The sequence below is a fragment of the Neopsephotus bourkii genome, unplaced genomic scaffold, assembly GCF_033783945.1.
Source record: "Neopsephotus bourkii isolate Nb327-2 ecotype Australia unplaced genomic scaffold, CSIRO-AGI_Nbou_v1 NB_1281, whole genome shotgun sequence".
NCBI lineage: Eukaryota > Metazoa > Chordata > Aves > Psittaciformes > Psittacidae > Neopsephotus > Neopsephotus bourkii.
Genome location: NW_026901766.1, coordinates 34,076 through 55,466, shown reverse-complemented (window position 1 = coordinate 55,466; position 21,391 = coordinate 34,076). Strand labels below are relative to the sequence as shown.

At 38.9% G+C, this 21,391-nt stretch overlaps 1 protein-coding gene across 6 annotated transcripts; it reads right to left on the bottom strand.

Moving 5' to 3' along the window:
• Positions 1–610: 610 nt before the first annotated feature.
• ABHD17B (abhydrolase domain containing 17B, depalmitoylase) lies at positions 611–21,050 on the bottom strand. Of its 6 annotated transcripts, none has more exons than XM_061365323.1 (6): positions 20,906–21,049; positions 19,049–19,131; positions 17,214–17,327; positions 13,755–14,229; positions 3,035–3,214; positions 611–2,124 (listed from the first exon to the last, which is right to left on the bottom strand). In XM_061365323.1, the coding sequence occupies exons 4-6, from the start codon at positions 14,219–14,221 to the stop codon at positions 1,905–1,907; spliced, it is 867 nt and encodes a 288-aa protein (XP_061221307.1). In that variant the 5' UTR covers positions 14,222–14,229; positions 17,214–17,327; positions 19,049–19,131; positions 20,906–21,049; the 3' UTR covers positions 611–1,904. The 6 variants fall into 6 exon arrangements, with proteins under 6 accessions (XP_061221307.1, XP_061221306.1, XP_061221308.1 ...); XM_061365322.1 differs by lacking the exon at positions 20,906–21,049 and adding an exon at positions 20,679–20,899; XM_061365324.1 differs by lacking the exon at positions 17,214–17,327.
• Between the last annotated feature and the right edge of the window lie 341 nt (positions 21,051–21,391).

Here is a 21,391-nt window from a genome sequence, read left to right as displayed (position 1 = left end):
CACTAGATCATTTGCCTACAATTTGCAGTACTATCAGCCAATCTGGATCACTTACCATTGCAGTTCTGTGTTTAAGGTATGATTTAATAAAACCAAGTTACATATCTATTTAAGCATTCTAACTGTAAAATCTTGGATTAGGATGAAAAGTCTAAAAGTTTAAGTCTAATAATATTGTGCCTGAATACTACTCTGAACTTCAGAACACAAGCATACATGATCAAAAAAGACAAGCAAGAACGCAGTTGCTTGAGAACAAATTAAAATTTCTTTCTATTCAATTAACAAACCAAAAGGCACAAGACAAAGTCACTGATGAATTCAAATAAAGCTAAATTTGAATTCATTACAGAGGAACATTTATGAGTAGTTCTGCAGTAGAAAAACTGTATGCTGAATAGCAGAAAATAGCATGAAGAGGCATGGGGATGGGAGGGTGATCACAACAGCAGCTGCTGATAAAGAAATGTGCCAACAATTTGTAACAACGGGTTTCTGCTTTAGTTCTCAGATTTCTTAGACTAAATGGGGAAGTTGCTTATTATTTTTGATATTGCAAGAAACTGTTGCTATTTCTTAAAATTAAAAAAACTAAAAAGAGGAAAACAGCAAGTGTGTAATATTGTTTACTGTTAACCAACACATCTTATCCAAAGTTTTCACAATACTTGAAGTTACATTTAAGTATACAATAGTTGCAATCACAAAATCCAAGCAGAACAATTAAACTACATAAGGCCTTGAAATCAGAAGCACAGTGTATTGTTGGAATATTACTTAGTTTACAAATCGGCTACATATAATTTAATTTCTTTTTCATAGTTTTATTCACACAAAATGCATTCAAGGGAAAGGCAACTTACAAAGTTTGTTGTTTATTTTACTATTAGTTAATAAAAAAATGTCAACATTCTCTTCTTGCCCTCCACCCCAGCCAATTAGTAAAGTTTCCATACAATACTCGGAAAACAGTAAGCTTTTACACAGAATATCCAAAAGTAAGCCTGATTAGACAACTGCATATTAGCAAATTGTTTATTACAAAGTTGGATAAGCATCCAGGTTCTTTATAATGAAATATTGCACCTCTACACAAACCATGTTTGAAGCTACAAGGTCCACGAAGACTTCCAGGTTCTGTAAGTCTTACTGGTTTCAAAGTACTCAGTGACCTCAGTAGCCGTTACGTGAATGATATTTGCATTACAACAATGATAACTTGCAGCATTATTTTGGCAAGATTAGGACTGCTGAGAAGATGAGTAGGTAAATTTGTTTAACGTGAAAGGTAAGGGACAATACAAGAACAAAACAACTAAAGTATAACTAAGCACAAAAGAGAAAAATATGGAAAGAGAGAGCTATTTTGACCACCTCCCCTATAACAGGGCATGGGTTATCCCCAGTGACTCTCTATTCTTATTACATACGTATTTGCTAAAATTTCATGTTTACTACATTTGTATAGAACAACTGCTTAGAAGTCTGGTTTTTAATTTACACCTGTGCAACAGAATAAGTCACAGTACATTTTGAGATGTTTAAAAATATTTTTAAACTTGGTTTTGATATGCTAAAGCATTTGGCAACACCTTTACAGCATCTGATTTCTATAATTACAATTTCATACAGTACTCCTTGTGATTTTTTTTTTTGTACATCTAAGAAGACAAAATCTCACACAGTAATATGAACTGCCAAGCTTGACTGCATGATCATGTAATTCCAGTTTATAATACTGGCATTAAAACCTTCATTAATTATGTTGACAAATCATTACCTGTACATTTAATGAAGGCAACCAAGATGATTTGAAAACACAACCTTCAGGTTTTATGTTATATATTTATTAAGGCATGCAGTTCTGCAATGAAATGAAAAAGCATGTAAATCTACAAAGAAAATTATAAGTTCACCAGTTCATGTGACACAAACTGTTTTAATCTTTCAAGGTACTGTCCATAGAGTTCCACATCATTATGGCCTGCTCCTTCTACCCACAGTGGTTCTACAGGTCTCTGGCAACGCTCAAACAATGCTAGGCCATGTGAAAAGTCAATTACTTCATCTTCAGTCCCATGGATTATTAGCACAGGAGATGTTATTTTAGAAATTTTGTCAATGCTGTAAGAAAAAGATTACATCTATGAACACAGTGAGCTTTATTAGATCTTTTTGAAGGACCAGATGGTTGACTTAACTTTTTAATTACACACTGTAGTTTTAACAATTTAATTCTTAAGTTGTTTAACTCATTAGAAAACCAGATCTTAACAACACCCTGGAAGCCACTACAGGAGCACATGTAAAGCCACACAGAAACAAAAACAACCCACTACTGGAAACTATTAGGATCGAATAACAGAGCAATCCATCTAGAAGGGATATTTGTTACCACGTTACATTAAAAACAAAAAAAGCAACAGGACTGATGAAAACATTAGTTCAGAGTTTTCAGTAAAAAAGTGCTTGTCAGAAGTGAAAAAAAATTAGCACTTAAAGTTTGACCAGTTATGGGGAAAAATGTCTTTGAAGTTAGATGCTTAAAAATACAAGTAGTTATTTGAGACAAGCATACAACTTTGTAATGGCCAATAGTGGAATTAGTTCTGAAATACATAAGAGGAATTTTCTTCAGTTAAGGTCTACATAGCTTTTCAGTCTTTGCTGCTTATAGAAATATGCAAAAGACTGTTCATAGTTACCGAGATTAATAATACACTTGACTAAAACTGCTTTGTTACATTTAATGGTATTAGGGGCTCAATATAGGAAACTAAACACTTAAGAGATACCCACTGAAATTGTTACAGATGTGAAAAACCTAGATTACAAAGTTCTGTAAACTCCTTTAAATCAAATGTTCTTCATTGATGTTATTCTTTCCTGATGTATACCCTTTCCTTCAACTGTTGTTTTTTAAACCTCTGGAAAAGGTCTCAGAGAATTTGCCATATTACTAATTTCTTAGTCTAAAACTCCTATAATAATGATGCATGCAGAATTAAAAAAAAAAAGAAATCCTAAAACTTACTTTGGGAATGCATCAAAGCAATAGGTCTTCTTCGTATCAGGAAAAGCTACTCGCATTCCTGAGGTCAATGGAGAATGAAGAATTACAGCAGCACTTTCATACCTAGCAGCAAGATCCACGGATGGTACTGTTCCTATACTCTGGCCATATATAATCACATTTTCAGGGCGGATTCCGTACCTAGAAATTTAAAAATGTTAACCAAAGTGTCATATAAATTGAAACACACAAAACTGCAGCTACACAATTATGCAAAATAAGCATTTCTGAAGATTAATATTTCCTGAAGGTGACAAACTATGAAACAGGAGCTGGTAGAAGAACAAGCAGGTATATTCAAGCACATTCCTGACTTAAAGACACAATTACTTACTCTGTGGTTCCAGTAACTTTTTTACCTTATGCCTCAATGATACTGAAATATGGTTTGTTTGTTTTTTTTTCTTACATGCGGATTTGTGAATTCTTATTGAAAGCCTTTACTGCTAACCCTAGTGGACCTACAACAGAAAACTGATTACAGCTTTGTTAACCCTATGGTTATTATAAAGCAGAGCATAACCAAGTATACAAAAATTTGGTTTGCTTTACTCTTCTAATACCCAATAAAACCTGCAAGCTGCTAATACTGGTCAGCAATTTAGTGGGACTTAAATCATGTCCAGATAGTGCCCAGAGTAGTACACATTGTATGTAATAGCAAATATGCTTCTTTCTTACCATAGTTGATTTGACATGTAACCTAGCACCCAACCCACAATTAACACAGCCCTATAAGCAGTACAAAATTAAAGTTAAAGCCTCCTAGTAAGAGGAAAACACTGTTTTTTTCTGTAATTAACCATGATAAACAAAATAGTCATGAAACATTTAGTTAACATTTATACAAGTCATATCTAATATATTGTCCTGGTTTCAGCTGTAACAGTTGTTTTTTTTTGTTGTTTTTTTACTTTGTAGTAGCTGCTGCATTGCTGTGTTTCAGCTTCAATTAGAGAACAATGCTGGTAACACACCAATGCTTTAGTTGTTGCTCAGTAGCCCTTACCCTGATCAAGGACTTCTTCAGTCTCTCATGCTCTGCCAGGGAGGAGGGGAAGCCAGAAGAAAGCAGACAGGACACCAGATCCAAACTAGCCAAAGGGGTATTCCACATCACAGCACATCATGCCTAGTATACAAACTGGGTGGGAGTCACCCCGAAGGGACCAACTGCTGGTCAGGTTGGGCTGGGTATCGGTCAGCAGGTCATGAGCATTGCACACCTCTTGTGATTTTGTTTGTTGGGTTTTTTTTCCCCTTTTCAGTGTTATATTCTCTACCCGTTATTTCCCTTATTATTAGTAGTAGTAGTTACTAGACTATTCTTATCTCAGCCTGTGGAGTTTATGTTTTGATTCTCCTTCCCATCCTGCTGTGCAGGGCGGGGAAAATAGGGGAGAGTGAGTGAGCGTCTGCATGGTTTTGAGTTACTGGATGGGCTTAAACCAGGAAAGTCCTTTGTGTTGCCCAACAAGGGGCACAAAAGGCTGAGATAACGACAGATCTGACCAGAGTCTGTCTAAACATATTTGTGATAAGCATTCATTGTTTCAGAGTAATAGTCACTCATCACAATGTTGATTCATTCGCTCTCAGAGTTGTTGTGCTTGGTCTCACAGTTTCTTTATGTCACACCTTACTTGCAACCAGTATTTGTTTTTTTGGTGTTTATTGGCTTTGGGGCCTAAGCTAAGGTTCTTGTTTTGTTTACTTTATGATAATCACTTGTGATACAATAGAATTAGGGATCATGAAACTGATCTGGTATGTGTTCTCAGCATTACCATAATCTCCATACTTTGAGAAGCATGTAATGGGAATTATTAGGAATTACAACTCTTTTTTCCCCACTTGGAGGGACATCCTATGGAGGAGACATCCTCCTGTGCCTTCCACTCCCCCACCAGGCTGATTACAATGGCATTTGAAAATTTTAAAGATATTCAATATACTTTGAATACCCTTGAAACCAGCCTGCTTCTTTTGCTGGGAACCATCACTTTGTTCAGGTCTTAAGATAGTTGTTTAATCTTAAATAAGAATATCACCTGGAGATCTTTCCCAAGGCTGGACAGTCATGAGTGGCAGGGTGTGTGGGACAGTATAGGCAAGCACTTGGGCCAGTGTGGGGCTTTCCGGTGCTTTGGAACTTCACCCCTGAACAAATGTGAAATCCAGAAAAGCTGTTGAAACACGTAGGCAAGGTATGTTGTTGTCCTGGCAACACCAGACCGGGACAAATAACCACAACATACTGGGGCTTGGCCTACACCTACAGAGCCCTGCTCAACTCTATCCAGTACCCTCAAAGGGAAAGCATCTCTGGACCTGATGGCAAAGCAACAGACAACGGGGCTACTTCATCCCCAGTAACAAGCACAGCAGCCAGTAGCCAGTAGCAGGCACTGCAGCTGATCCTAAGTACCAATCTATGACAACATCAATTGCCACTATAAGCAAGAGGAAAGGCAACTCATGTAGTGAAGGAAGATGCAGAAGGCTCAGTGCCAGAACTAGAGGGGGCAACAGCTGAACAAGAAGAATTAGTACAAGAAACAGAGGAAGATGAAGAGTTCTCAATCACTGTCCTTGACAGAGCTGTGGAATATAAGAAAAGACTTCAGCTGTCCTATAGGTGAGCACACCATCACCTGGATATCCCGATGCTGGGACAATGGGGCCAAAAGTCACAAACTAGAGGGTAAGGAAGCCAAGCAGGTGGGATCACTTGCTAGAGAAGGGGGAATTGAGATAGCAATTGCAAAAGGAAAACAAATCCTCAAACACTGGAGGTGGCTCTGGTCAGCTGTGAAGGAAAGGTTTCCTTGCCAGAAGTATATGTCACTGAGGCACGTGGACCACTTTATTACATGTGCTTTTCATGATTGAGATCATGAAATACTGTTCAGTACCTTACAAATACGGCTAATTGTAGGCTGTGTAGGTCACCAAACACTAAAAGTCAGTGAAGTCTAAAAGTCTCAAAATCAGGAGCATTAAGGAAAAAAATATGTTTCATATGTATCAAGACAATCAAATTACCAACCAACAAAACCCAAAAATTCACAAGCATTTTCCAGTAAGCCAGAAAACATATACTGCATGTTACATCAATATGTAGCAAACATTAAACATCTAGGAAGGTTTCAAGAAAAACAATCACATTTAAGTATTACTAAAATATAAATATCACTAGCAGAACTTACCAAGCACCCCAATAAGCTTTCTAAATTTGTGCCAAAATCCACTGTTCACAGCTAACATTGTCTACTTAAATATTTATTTAAATTGTGTTCTGCTAGAGTGAAACATAGAAGCTATAAAAGTATTAGCACGGATACAGATATATTCTATAAATGTATCAGGACTATGTAATTACTATCAGTGTTTTGTAGAAAGAGTTTCTAGGATCATAAGACATGTAAAACACTAAAACTCAGTCATCAGCCTGGAACTACAACCAAGCCCTCTACCTCACAACAGTTCTCAGAAAATGAAACAACATTATGATTTTCAAATATTTTCCTCAAAACTCCAACAAACAAAAAACTAATAAATTAAAACTTTGATGTAAGGTCTTCACTATTTCTGTAACTCTTCTGAAACACCCATGAACAGCCTAGAATCTATCCTTCAACAATTAATCTCCCAATTGAAAATAATTCAGATCACATTTATGCATTCCGAAAGTACAGTATGGCTTTCTATCCCTTTTGTACAACCTGAACAAAACTCATTAGTACCTGAGATTTGCATCATTAGTATAACATGGAGTTTGCTTAGCATGTTATAACATAACATAGTTTGCAAAAAACCATGCAAATTATCACTCTGACATTTCCTTGGGTATTGAGTTTTACAAGATGCAGGCCATTGCACAGGAATTTAAAGCAAAACTTTAAAGTATATTTTGTAGCATATAATCTCCACTTTATCTTCCCCCCCACCCCACCACCCCACCACCCCCCCCCGGCTGTTTTTAGATCCGAATCCTTCAGGCTAAACTGAACACAAAAAGTAACCCAAGAAAAATATTTACTATATTTGGATTAACGTAGTCTTTTCTCCAGCAGAGCCAGATTGCCTTCACAGCACCCACTAGAAATGACTGCAGTCTGGAAACCAAAATACTGAGGCAAGTCACCAGAAGTGGCGATTCAAAGCAGACTTTTGCATATTGTCACTTGGGAAAACAAAAAAAACCCAACACAAACCAACCTAAAAATCACAAACAGCCAAAACCAACACCACCAACAAAAACATCAACCCAAACAATAGTGAAAAAACCTCAGGAAAGGTTTGGAAACCAGAGACCAGCATCTGCTGTCTCCAGTCTTCTCTTGAACTGGCATCTGAAAAGTTCAGGGAAAATGAAGAGTCCCTCATTCAGGGAGAATTATCTTCAGAAAGAATTATCACTTTCTAAGATAAACCAGAAGAATTCTTAACAGGTAACTCTTGGCAAATTCCCTAGTCACAAAATTTGTCTACTCCTCCCTTTTGACAGCCCTGTAAACCGCAGGTAAACTCCAAGAAGTTTGGTAGAAAATTTTAGTGGACTATGCACCTCGTCTCTCAAATGAGGATGAGTCAAATCAAGAGAAAACATGTTCTCTCAGTGCCTCAGAATTACAGGCTATCCTGAGGAAGGGGAATATGCCAGTTACAGAGCCATATGCTGTTAGGAGCTGCTCTGATAACAAAAGCTCAAAGACATGCTATAAAAACAGATGACATCTTCGAAAGCTCATTATGTCTATCAATAGAGGTAATGTAAACACTATTGTCTAATCTTAACTTGTGTCAGAAGAGACAGAAGTTCAGTTTGTTGTTTGTAATAGTGAGGATTTGTATGTTGTGGGTTTTTATGGCGGGGGTGAGGGTGGTTTTTTTGTTGTTTTTTTTTTTTTTTTTCTTTAAGCCATAATCACTAGAAAGGACCTTGGTACAAAGATCTTAAAAGCACCTGTGCAAATACGTACCTTCTCAGACAAGGCGCTCTTCCTCAGGGACAAACTATTCTGGACTGAATCTGGCATAAAATTCACGTAGGTATTTTCTGCAGCTTAAAGGCTGCCCACAACATTTTTCTCTTCGCCACAGCAACTGAGGTTTCAATTCTCTTAAATTCTTTTCAGCTCTTTTTTGACCAAGACCTCATTCATTCTTTATGTTCATGCACCTACAGGCTACCTGCCTGCAAAGCACGTGGAATTTGAAAAGCAGATTTTTGATATAACTAGATGTACCTCCATTGACATAAACTTGCCAACCTCCACACAGAATGCCTGAACACTCAAACTTCTGCCCTGCCATCATGCTAAAGGAAAAGGTTAGTATCCCTAGGAAACTAAGCTACTGCCAAACAGAAGGGAAACTCTTTCCTGTTTGCATCCTCAGTCACATGTTGCCATCGGGCTTCACCAGCTCTTTTAGGAAACCAAGTTAATCTCTTCTGGGAGTATAGGAGCAACTATTTTCCTGCTCCTTTGTGCTGGCTGTCTTAAGGACCAAGAAAGAGATGACATGCTACTGGTGGGTGAAAGGAATGAGCAAGCCAGTAGAGTGTTGTAACTGTAGCATCAGAGCACTCGGTATAATCAGGGCCCAAGTGAACATAGGGCGAATAATGAAGGCAGTATCCTCTTCTGCAAGCCTACGTATGCTGATCAGACCTAGACGGTCTCTTGTAAAAGAGGCAATCCTAAACACGCTAAACTGATCTTTTCTGCTTCTCCAGGAAAAGAACTGCTAAAAGATCAATGAAATAAATTTCTTTTTCTCCTTTGCGACAGACTTCACAACATTCTGCAGCAGAAACTCTTTCACCATTTCCTTTATATTTCTGTCTTTCTAACAAGACCTTTTCTGCAATTTAATTGTATTAGTGGCTGTCCACCCTTCTCAACCCCTCCCTCCTCTTTTGTTTTCACAGAATCATAGAACAGTTTGGGTTGGAAGATGACCTAGTCCAATGAGGTTGCTCAAAGCACCATCCGACCTTACTTTGAACATTTTAATTGGATATTCATCACACATTACTTACACTGGATATTCACCATATTACACACTTCCATTGGATATACATCACATTATCAGTTTGCAATATGCAAACTTAAAAAATGAATGTCTAGTTGTAAAAAGTGTTTTTTTTGTTTTGGTCTGTTTTAAACTTAAGTTACATTCAACAGCCAAATGCTAGCTGAAATTACCATACTACACTTACAGGCTCTTAAAAGAGTATCTGCTATTTTGCCCTTGATATATTTAAGAGAGACAGAAAGCAATTCATCTTTTTACTTCTGAACTGCTGTTAATCTAGAAGACTTGCTCACTTTACAATAATAAAGCATCTGTAAAAATCAATGACAGAAGGGTACATTTTCAATAGTACCTCTCAGATTCACGCTAATGAAGAGCCATAGATGCTCCAGAGAGGCTACTGTTTGTGGAGCCAGTGCAACACACATTTAGCCAACTGACAGCAGTGCTTGATCTTCTTGGAACAAGGGGGAACATTCTTAGGGAAGTTTCAACTCACATTTCAGGACCTTTTATCATCATGCACATAACACACAAAATTGCATCTACAAATTGCGGAACATGAAGGGCATGAACAATCTCCACACCTTTAACTATCAACATTCCAGGCCATAATAAGATTTCGGAGCATACCTCTTCCTCAACTCAGATGTAGATTCCTCTTTTATGTATGCAAGACAAAACAATGCTAGCAGAAACAGGAACTATGCCTTATGAGAGGCAAGCCCATTGATCACTTGGGTAGAATAAAGAAACTGCATCTCCTCTGCCTCTCTCACGATGGTTTGCCCTTTTCTGAACCTTACCATGCTGCTGGTACATTTGTCTTAATGGCAAGATTTCATTACAAATTCAGCTACTTTATCAACTTAAATAAAAGCTCAATTTAAACAAAAGCCTGATTTCTCTCCAATTATTCAAAGTTAAGGTACCTTATCTTCTAGCAAAAACTCCCACCCTACTTTTGAATAAAAAAAAAAAAAAAAACAAACCAAAAAACAAACCAAAACAAAAACCAAAAACCACTCACAACATAATTTGTGAATTCCCTTTAACAGCGCAATCTGTTGTTCCTGGACAGAACAGGCTATTTATACCGCACTTCTGGAGGTATGTATTTTTCACACTTCTAGATTTTTTTTTTTAATTCCAGTATTTAACTGTTCAAATTACACACATTCTGTTTACTTTGACACACCAGCCTGATGGCGAGATTTACCTTTCAATTTTTCAACTATTCTATTGTTCATGCTAAGCAACAACAACAAAAAAGATTGTTTAGATTCTTAAAGGTAAATCTGATCATGAAGTAACTCCAACAAGTCTTCAAGTTTCTGAAGGAGTGCCACCTGCACTGCATTTGCCTGGGGCTGGTTAAACTTTTCCACCCTTCCCAGGGTGTCATCAAAAGCCTTCAGAGACTGGGACAGCAGGAAATAGGCGTACCCTAAAATGACTCCTGGCATTTCAACACTTCATACCTATGACAGTCAGAAAAAGAATGTCCTCACTTGCAGCTTCTATATAGCCCGATGCACATGAAGATGCAATGATGCACAACTTTCCCAAACATGATGGCAGTGAATCACCTTGCCTTCTTGCAGTCAGCATCCTCATGGATAGCTACTGCTTCCTATTAAAATAGTCAAAACAGGTGAAGAATAGGGGTACAATTCAGAATCTGCATCTGCTGTTTACCTCTTCTCATCTGCTGCCAAGTTATCTTTCCATATTAATTTATACGAATTATAATATTCACATGCCCTTACAGCAAAGTGGTGGTGGACAAATTTCACTAACACCCTCAATACTAGTATTCCAGACCATTTCACCCTAGGTGCCTAGTCTCCACTGGACAGCTGTACCAATTTACAGATGGCCATCTGGGCTTTCCTTCAAGATACAAAATTTAACACACTAACGTATGTCCAACAAAAGCACATGTGTTGACTATACAATGAAGTCCTCATCAGCATTTTAGTTACCCAGAAACACCTTTTAATACTGGGATCTATGATCCCATTTTGCAGAACAGGGAATGAAGGGAGCTGTGGGTGTCTGTGATCAACCTTCGTTCCACAAAGGTAATTTCTCCATTCTGTTCTTCATCTCATCACAATCTGTGAGGTACACTTTAAAAGTCTAGGATCCCTTTCTTCTTTCATCCCATCAACATGAATTTCAAAGGAGCTACAGGTAGACTTATATCTGTCCTGCAAACAATCCACTGAATAACTTTGTTTTTGCAGAATACTTACATTATAAAATAGCAAAAATGGTGCCAGGGTAACACTGACAGAACAGGCTATACTAGAAAGGTGAACCAATGCTGTGTCAAATGCTCAAAAGATGCATTCTGGTCTAGATACTCAGCAAGTATTTAAACACAGCTGAACACTGTCTCAGGGCTCGAGAGAGTAGCATAGACTGGTAACCAAACTCTGTAAACCAGCATATCCAGAGTCATGTAGCAGGGAGCACTTCAGCACCTTGAGCATTCAGATGGAAGGACAAGACTAGGTCTGCCAATTTGGAAGTTGCTGAAAATGCCACAGTAGAAACCAGTAACACCAACCACTTTTTAAGCATGGGAAAAAAAAAATCAGTTAATGTTTGCAAAATCCAGAAGTTGGGCAGATCAATCCAAGCTCTATACACTCTACAGAATTATATATTTCTGAAGGAGGTTTTGACACATTTTTATGAAAGCAGCAAATAGAACTGAGGTGAGGTCACTCCTGAATGAAGAGGGACAAGCAGACAGATGTAGAAGGTATTTAGTTGTCCCCCCACAACAATGTCTGTTCAACAAAGGGGATGTTCAGACAGGATATTATAATGAACAACCTTGTTTAATTAGCGAAGGTACACTATGTACAGTTCAAAAATGGAGGCAAGAATTCAATTTGCAATCACATTTTCTTTTAAGTTTTCAATCAGAAATTTGTTAAGGGGAGGAAGAGACTAATTACAAAGAGCCTGTAAACTGAATTGAGTCTCACCATCTAGTTCTCTTCAATTTTCTGGTACATTTAAGCCATTCAGAACATCCTCCACATTGTTAAAAATGGTATTATGGTTTTGGTCAATGTTACTGGGTATTTCACGAAGTGGCTATCTTTCAGATCACCCATCAACTACAAACCATGGTCACTCATGTATCTGCTGCAGCTCTTGGTTTACAGACTGGATCTAGTTATATCTCAACTTTCCACTGCATTCAAAACAAATGCCTAAACCTAAGCTAACAACACAGTACATGTTTTTGAATATGAGGCTGAACACCTGTCCCCTGTGGTTGTATGAGGTTTATGATAATAAGTGTTCTTCCTAGCTTAATATGTGACTAAAAGATACTCCTTTAAAAAGAAGTATCACACATTTGTCATAATGCAAAAAAAAAAATAATAAAATTGCAAGACAACATGTGTGTTTAAAACACCAAAAAGTGATAATCCACTCCAAAGCAAGAGGAAAATTGCTAATATTACATTGATCAAGTTCTAAATTCACTGCAACAACTACCAGGCTCCAGAATTTAGTGTCTTTATGTATGCTCTTACACTACATCACATCCATGATATTATATTATTAAACAAGATGCTGAAGTTATAATGATCAAACCGTAACATCCTGCTCTACACTAAATTCAGATTTTCACAGCTTTTTAGTGCTAAATACACAATATGATGGGAGTTTTTTGGTGAACATCTATTCTTATTATCACATAACATTTTAAATAACAATCTTTGTAGTTTTTAACACAAGAATATTGCTCTAAATGGAACAAAATATACTGAAAAATGCTCTCAAACTTCAGAACTGGGCACTCAAGTTTATTTATGTGGTGCCTATGATTCTTACCCGTATGAGCGAATGCCTCCAGAGTGTTACATATTACTATTTTATCTCCCTAAAACCATAGGCTTAGAATGCAGAAATTGATGAAATAATATCCTTCCAATTTACACCTTCTTCTTTGTCCAGTTTTAACCTATTTGAGCTTACACCATTAATTAAAATTCCTGGATTTTATTCCCACTATAATGTATTTACACGGAACAATTATAACCTCTCCCACACAATATTTTGCCAAGATAAAAAACTTTTTTTTTAATACAGAAACCTAGCTTTAGAAATGCTGTAGCTACTAGTCTGAATTCTGGAACAAAGGTGGTATGAACACCATACAGTAATCCAGAGCTTTACCAAGTTCTCTCATAACAACTTTTCCACAGTTCCTCTCTACAAAAAACAGCAGGTGATGGAATTGTCTGAAAAAAGAACATGCATTTTCCCTCACCCACATCACACCAGTGGTTTAGTTAGTGGGGAACTGACTGTTAGTTTTTTCCATCTTTTGATATTTCCAGCTGAGAAGATCCCAAATTGTGACACATATTATCATCTAGTCAATCAAGACTGAAACATACCTTAATAAATTTCATTTCGTTTTAATTTTTCTAGTACTCCAATACTCTATAATAATCCTTCACAGTATTAAAACCCCAGCATAAGGCACCAGCAATCAGCTTTAAGCCTAAAATACAGCATTTCTGTTTAAACTACCAATGCAGATTAAGTACAACCATTTGAAGAGCATGTTGTAAAAGAAAAATAGCAACTAATGTCCTACCTTGTCCTAAGGGCCACCCAAGCAGCATCGATGTCAGCATACAGATTCTTCTCTGTTGGCTTCCCAGAACTTGCACCATATCCAGAATAATCGTATGAGAATATGTTGCAATTAATTCGTGAACCCAGTCCTATGTAAAAGCTGCTCATCTGACCCAGGTCAACAGCGTTCCCATGTGAGAAGAGCAAAGTATACTTGGCGTTAGGTGAGCAACGCACAAACATACAGGCAATCCTGTTACCTTTACTTGTTCTAGTCATGAAACACTCAATGGCGTCTTTTTCTCTGGAAGAATATTGCCAGTCTGCTCGCTCTGAGAGATGTAAAGTCCAGCGACTACCACTCTCATCACACATCAGTGTGTACGTGGGATCAGGAGGTAAGAATGCCAGTTTGGAGGCAATTTTCCCTGGGCATGGTGGACAACAGAACAGGCAACACAGTTCACTAAATGAAAGATTATTCATCTTCTCGGCTGAAACAGGAAGAGAGAATGGTATCAGTTTCTAGTTACAATCCTATATACAAAAAAAAAAAAAAGAAAACTCATGCAAAATGTGAACATAACCTCTCCAGAATACATGATTTTAGTGGAAATATTTAATAAAACACAGATTTAAATATATACTTATAAATTTCTACACAATAGCTTATTCTATATCATCAGCTACTTTAGAATGAGCAAATTATTAAAGAAGGGTGACAACTCTAAAAGCTGTCAGATATTAAAACTAAAATATGATTATCCAGGAAAGAACAAGCTTAAGTTTCAGAGTTTCTTTGAAGGAAATGAAGTTCCTAATCTTAAAGCCCTAAAGAGAAATGTGCTTCCCTTGACAAATACAAATATTGTTCTTATAAAGAACAATAAAAATATTTTGGAGTGTTTGAAGCATACTACAGCTATACAGGTTTCTGCAGCCAAAAATCACTACAGCATTTCCTAATACAGAGAATGTATTGCAATCATGACTCACGAGCTCCTGTAAGCAGTATCATAAATATGAAAGGTGCATGAAAGTCAAAACTTAGAAGACAAAACAAGATGCTCCTACTGGCTTAGCAAACACTATAGACCCTCAGTACACTAAAATCCACCTGTAACCTCCTCCTTGCTTCACATACTGGCTGACATAAATGTTTCCAAACCCTTCAAAGAAATTATTAGCTAAGGTTTCCCATATTGCACTTAGGAATTCAGATTATATTAATGACATGACTATTTTTATTCCATGCTTTAACAATACCATCCCAAACCAAATGCTCTATTACAGATATTTGTCAATTCATTACAACTTATACTGCCAATTCAAAGCATTGGCTAACAGAGTGAGAGGAGAAAAAAACATAAACACACACATACCTAAAGCAAGCTAGGTATACAAGATACACTCACCCCGAAAAGCAGACATTGTGTCCTTCTCTTAATTTACAGCAGGGAGAAGAGGGGAGGGAAGGAGGAAGGAAATTCTTTGTTGAGACAGTAGTTTTTCTCAGAGGTAGGAAGAGTGATAAAATCTGCCAAGAGCCATGCTGGAAATCAGCACACCTCAGACAGGTATTTACACTACTTTTCTAGTGTTAAGGCATCTGACACTTCATCTGAATTTTAACTTTTCTATCCCAGGCCTATCTACCCGTCTCAAGCTCCGTTTCTGCCAGGTCACTGCAAACAGAAACAGTTTCATGTATAAGCTTTGACTGCTAGATACAAGTTTACAAATGGGAACTAAAAAAGCTGATTTCTTATGTCCACAGTCCCATGTTTTTTCAGGAATACTTTGGTAATTCAGTAACAAAATCTTATTGCTAAGTATAATGCATGGTGGTATTTAGATCATATTTCAGTTTGTCTTCCAACTTGCACATTTTTCATGCTTGTACAAATTTCTTCATAGAAAAGTCTCAAGAACACTGCTGTAAGAGTTGCTGAACACAGACTACAGATCAACTGTCTGTATTTTGGACATGCGAATGGTCTCTTCCTTTTGGTAGAGTCTGAATGCATACTGCATACAGTGCTACACAGAGTATACTTGTAGAGTAGTAAACAGGGCAGTCTGATAAACAGCATAAGCATTCTTGGAATACTATTCCTTTTTGTAGGGCACAAATCCCTGTTTGTTGTGGGGTTTTTGTTTTTGGTTGTTTTTTTTTTTTTTTTTTTGCAAAGGCTGCTACAGCCAAGTACTTTCACCCCAAGTCTCCAGTTTTCTTCAAAACAGGGAAAGTCACAGACCATTAGATATGGGTGACCAACACTACCAATTTAGAGATGACAGGAAGGGTGTACTGATCACCTCCCATAAAAAGATAGATTATCTCTTAAATTAAGATCTAAATGACCATATTTCTGCCAGCTAAAGAAAGAATAACCTCACTTATTTATGTAATCATCACAAGTAGTCATTCAAATTTGAAATAGCTCATCTGCTCCCTTTCAGGCAAGATTCAAGTTTAATTTTAACGTACAAGTCAGGACAAGCGGAAGAGGTCTAAGGATTGACAAAAAGCTTGGTCTGCCTTATGCAGAGGAAAAACTCTTTTTTTCCTTCTTTATTTGTCTTACAGCTGTGGGCACCAAAAGAGACACTTCTTTCACCTCTACTAAGAAAGTTCACATTCACATAAAAACTGCTTTGATGCCTCAACAGGCTTTTTCTGCAAGACCTAGTATTCAACCACACCTCTATTTCTATCAGAAACTATTAAACCCATCTGTTCCAAGTAAATTTCCCACCTCTCAGGAAAGCTGAAGGCTAAAGCTAGATACTACGATTTATTCTAGGGGAACAGGGGGAATATTATTTTATGCAAACAATTTAGAAAAATATGTACCTCCAGAAGTGAGGTATAAACAGCCTGTTCTGCCCAGGAACAACAGATTGCATTCTATACCAGCATATAACAATAGCTGCAGAATTTCTTACTTGCTTCCCAACCCACTTTTCAGAAAGAACTAAAACAGGAGTTTGCATTATTTATAACTATAAACAACCCAGCAACACTACAAATATTATCTTACTGAGAAATTGTTTGCTATTTGTCAAAGTAATTTCAGAAGACTGGAAACTGGCCTGTGGAATTCACACACAGGGCAGTACTGCAGTAACCACAGTTAATCAGCTGAAGTGGTACTGTGCCCCCAAGATAGCTTAAATGTGCTAAAAATGGGCTGTTGCCACATGTGGCAAATGACTTATGCTGAAGACCATGGCTGAAGTATTATTTCTTCCCTATGCTTCACAGTAATGCAGACTTCATATAATGTCCATTTAATCCAGTGGAAATTGTCTACTGAAACTACAGATCCTGATTTCAGGGTCATTCTCCATCTAAATCACAGCTAGCAACATCCCATTTCTTTAAAACAAATACTTGCTACTTTCTTCCCTCGCAGACCCAAGAAAAACAGCAGATCTCTAGTATCGTTAATTGAACAAATCTGACACAAAACACCTACTGAACTTCCTCAGGAGAACATCTTCAACTAAATGCAAACAGCATTTTCATTATGCTGGAGCTGGTTTGTCATTCACTGAATTCACATGAGTGTGTTCTTAACCTCCAGATCTGTAATGGAACCAGGGTGCGAGAGTCCCCAGGGTGTACAGAGTAATTCTGATATCACTGTTTAAAAGCTCAACTGAATCAGCATTTCATGTGGTAGTTATCCGCCAGATGTCATAATTTCACTTCAAGTAAACAGGCATAATCTTTCCTGAAAAAGTATACTGTTCAGACGTTTCAATGAGGTATTAAAATTAATGTTACACCCAAAAGTGGTTTTTTAATGTTCTTAATGTTAGAAAAAAACATACCATGATTTCCTAATGATTCATCCTGCCAAAAATTATTCCAGTAAAAAGTCACTAAACCCTCTTCATTTAGCATCACCTAATCTTGGTAAAAGTTCTGGAGATCAACAGTCTTAAGAGATTGATTATTTTATTTAGTCTAAATATAACTTATGGAAAGTGAGCAAGGTATCACAAAGTGAATTGTGTTAAAAAGCACTCTAATAACAAATAGGCTTGATATGTGTTTTAGCTGGACTCCTACTGAGGCCTGGCAAAAACAATACTGGCCACAAATTACCTTAATGATACAGTTTCACAAGTACAGATGAGTAACTTTAAATTTGCCTAAGATATCTTGTGAATACTTAAGTTATAGTCTTAACACCTTCTGAGCACCTATGATGTAAATCTCTGTGCTCATTACAGTAGCATCACAGAGATCAACACATCCCAACAACATAACTATTTCACCTTCTATTTATCATTTCGGTACTAATAAAGAAGCCAGCGCTGTTTTGAATTGCAAACACAGTTCCTAATCCTGGCAAAATTGCTATCAAAAAAACAACAAATAAACAAACAAAAAAGCCCTGAAAATGAAAAACACCAAAACACACATACACACAAAAAATAATGTATTTTTTTTATATATGCATATTTTGTATAGATGTATATTATGTATATAAAAATATATATATATCCTTTAATTTCTATGGAAAATGTACTTTTATTTTAAGTGGGAAAATTCGCTGGAAGAAACTGTGGAAAAGTGGAACTTCTACTATTGCACCAAGAAAGGTTAAAAAATAAAACAGAACGCAAGTGTTATCACCCACCCACTGGGATAGCTTTTAAAAGGAAGGCCAGATGATTTTATCAAATTTATCTTTAACTCTCTTGTGGATAAAAAAGTAACATAGAAAATGATAAATGCATCCACAGGCAGTAATTTCAATCCATTCTTCAGCAATTAACCTTTTCATTAAGGCTGACAGAAGAGGGGGGGAAGTCTACCTAACCTGAATGAACACCTCGAATATTTATTTTGTGATTCCTAGGATAACGCAGATGTAGCTCTTTCATGTAAGCAATTACTCCTGTCTTCCTCCCTCTGCAAATCATAACAAGAAAGTGGCTCCCATTATTCACATCTTTGAGTATTTCACTACGTATTACCCTCAAAAGCCATCCCTTGAAAACACTTACCTAGAAATATTGTATTTACATTACATATAAACTATACTAATTGTAAATCGAAATTAAATTACTTATTTCATAGGAACTATACAAAAGAGCAAAGTCAGGCTTGTAAATATAGCTCCTGGTTTGTAAATTTTAGTGGTGCTCTAACTGTAACAAAAGCACAGTATTCAAATTGTTGGGGTTTTTTGTTTGTTTTTGTTCTTTTTTGTTGTTTTTTGTTTAGGGTTTTAATCATAATGTTTCACTATATAGTGCTGAATTAAGAAACTCTAAAGAAGAAAAGAAACTCACCCTTTCGCTGAACACAAAGCAATGAAAACTTGAGTTCAAGCCGTTACTGAAGTACCCATATTTATTTCAACACCTGCATTACACTAAAAATGGAACAGAAGGGTATGAATATCCTCCAACTACTTCAACAGCAAAAGTAACAGAATATTTAGTGGGGGGAAACAAAGATAAAAATCAGTGTCTGATTAAGTATTACATAAAAGGGTTAAAGTAATTATTAAGAAAGAATACACAGGAAGCCTGGAAAAGAACACAAAGGACATCTATTCAATAATGAAAAAGCCATACTAAGAAATACAGTGAAGCAACTTTTTAAGGCAGTTTTCAAAGAGAAAGCAACCTACATAAAACCAGAGAAGTCCGATAGCTTCAAATCTTCGTTTTGGCTAGTCTGCTTTTAAACAAACAAACTGCTTTACTATGCTTATGAATTCTAGCAATATAAAGTTAAACTTCTATACAGATAGACCTGCTGCTTGCTTTGTATACCCCAAAACCTAATGGCAAAGTTGAGAAGTGAAAGGGAATACAGCAAACACTACATGAAAAATCTAGCCATTCCTTCACACTTAAGGAACAAACCAACCCTCTAAAGAGCCCAGCCAGACAGCTGTGTGATTAAGTCAGATTACATAATGTTCTGCATACTCCAAGCAAGACTCTGCACCATCGAACTTCTCTGCTAAAGCCATCTGTAGCCTGACAGGCGTTGAAGCCCCCTCTTGTATTTCAGACACATCAATCTGGTGCTTCACTGCACCAGTCGGTCAATCACTAAGAAGCAGCTATGTGTTTAAAGCCTATGTTCATATATGCTACTATTTTGGTTTCTCCAGTCGTGTATTCTTCTAGTTACCTTCTGGCCAAATACTTTAAACTTTTAAAATAGTAATACCCCAGAGCAATTTTAAGGCCAGCGCCACTCTCACTTCAAACAGCAGAAGCTGAAGAAATACATTAAATCGGGCTCGTAAAAACTAAATGAAGTCTTCAGGTGCCTGTACCTAAGCACTCTGCAGAAGTCAACATCGCTTACGAGGAGGCACTATTTAGACCCGCTAAACACCAGTGCTTAACAAGCGTTTAAGAAGTCAGCGCGCCTGTTTCCCCAACAAAGGCGGCCACGGCAATACCACGGAGCCGAGAGACACGGGTCAGGCCGCTCACCCCGGGCCCTCTGCGCAGGCGACACCCCTTCGCTGGGAGCACCGAGACCGGCAGGGCAGGGGCCCCCAAGCCTGTCCCGAGGCCCAACCCCCACGTCCGGTTCGGGTCAGAGACCCAAACCGCCACCTGCCACCCTCCCTGAGGGGAAGCCGTTGACTGCCGCGGCCCTTCCTCCTGCCCCATGCCACAGCTTCATAGGGGAGCTGCAGTACGCCTGCCTCAGACAGCGGCGAAGTACTGCGAACAGGAGAGGAGAGCAGAGAAGCGGCCGGACCTGCCGAGGGGCCGGCTCGCCGCCACACCTCGAGAGCGGATCCTCGAACCGCAACACTACCCCCCAGCACCGAGCCGGGCCCCCGCTGGCTGTTCCCCATCACCCCTTTACCGCAAGGTGCCAATCCGCGCAGACCCCGGTCCTGGTGCCGCTGCTGCCGGAGGTAGGAGAAGGGGGCACAGCCGGTACCTGCACCTGGCGCTCCTCCGGGAGACGGCGGCCCCACGCTTCCCCAACCGCCGCTCCTCGAGCCCCGGCCAGCGGGGGGATGGGTGCCGGTTGTGCTGAGTAACGGCGGGCAGCTATCAGCTCCCCGACCGGCTCCCGCAGCTCTGCAGCCGCGCTCCGCGGTAGTGAACACGCGGCCCTCGGGAGGCTGCTCTCCGCACGGCCTACAGAACCTGCACCCGCCTCACCTCTCCGAAAGACTGCATCGGACCGAGCGGCTACCTAAGCGGCCAAGGGGGCGACGGGCGGGACCGGCCGCAGCACACCAATGGGAGCACAGCTCGGAGCGCCGTGCCTGCAGCTGAGGCTCCTCCTAGGGGCGGGTGGGAGGGAAGCAGCCGGGAGGCAGCGAACCGTGGTGGGGCGAGGGGTTAGAGAGACGCGGCTGCGGGCCAATGGGGACGCGGAAGGGCCGGGGGAGGTGCGGAGCGGTTCCGGGGCAGGAGGTGCGGGCAGTGGCGGTTGCCTGGGGAATGAGCTCGGAAAGGGGAAACGTGTCGCGCACGCGGCCCCAGCGGTACCAGAACACGCGCGCCTTCAGGAACGACAAGTACGACACCAGCGCCCGGCGCAAGGTAAGCGCGGGCAGACCGTCACTGGGCGGTCCCCGCTCCGCTCTGAACCCCTCGCGGCAGGGCACCGGCCGGGTCGCGTAGCTCGCTGCCCGCGGGCAC

Excerpts from the sequence above, each read along its gene's own strand:
- ABHD17B (XM_061365320.1), bottom strand. The coding sequence starts at position 14,221 with ATGAATAATCTTTCATTTAGTGAACTGTGTTGCCTGTTCTGTTGTCCA. Across the intron at positions 3,215-13,754 it reads TGGGTGGCCCTTAGGACAAG|GTACGGAATCCGCCCTGAAA; the intron begins GTAGGACATTAG and ends TTAAATTTCTAG. Across the intron at positions 2,125-3,034 it reads TGCTTTGATGCATTCCCAAA|CATTGACAAAATTTCTAAAA; the intron begins GTAAGTTTTAGG and ends TTTTTCTTACAG.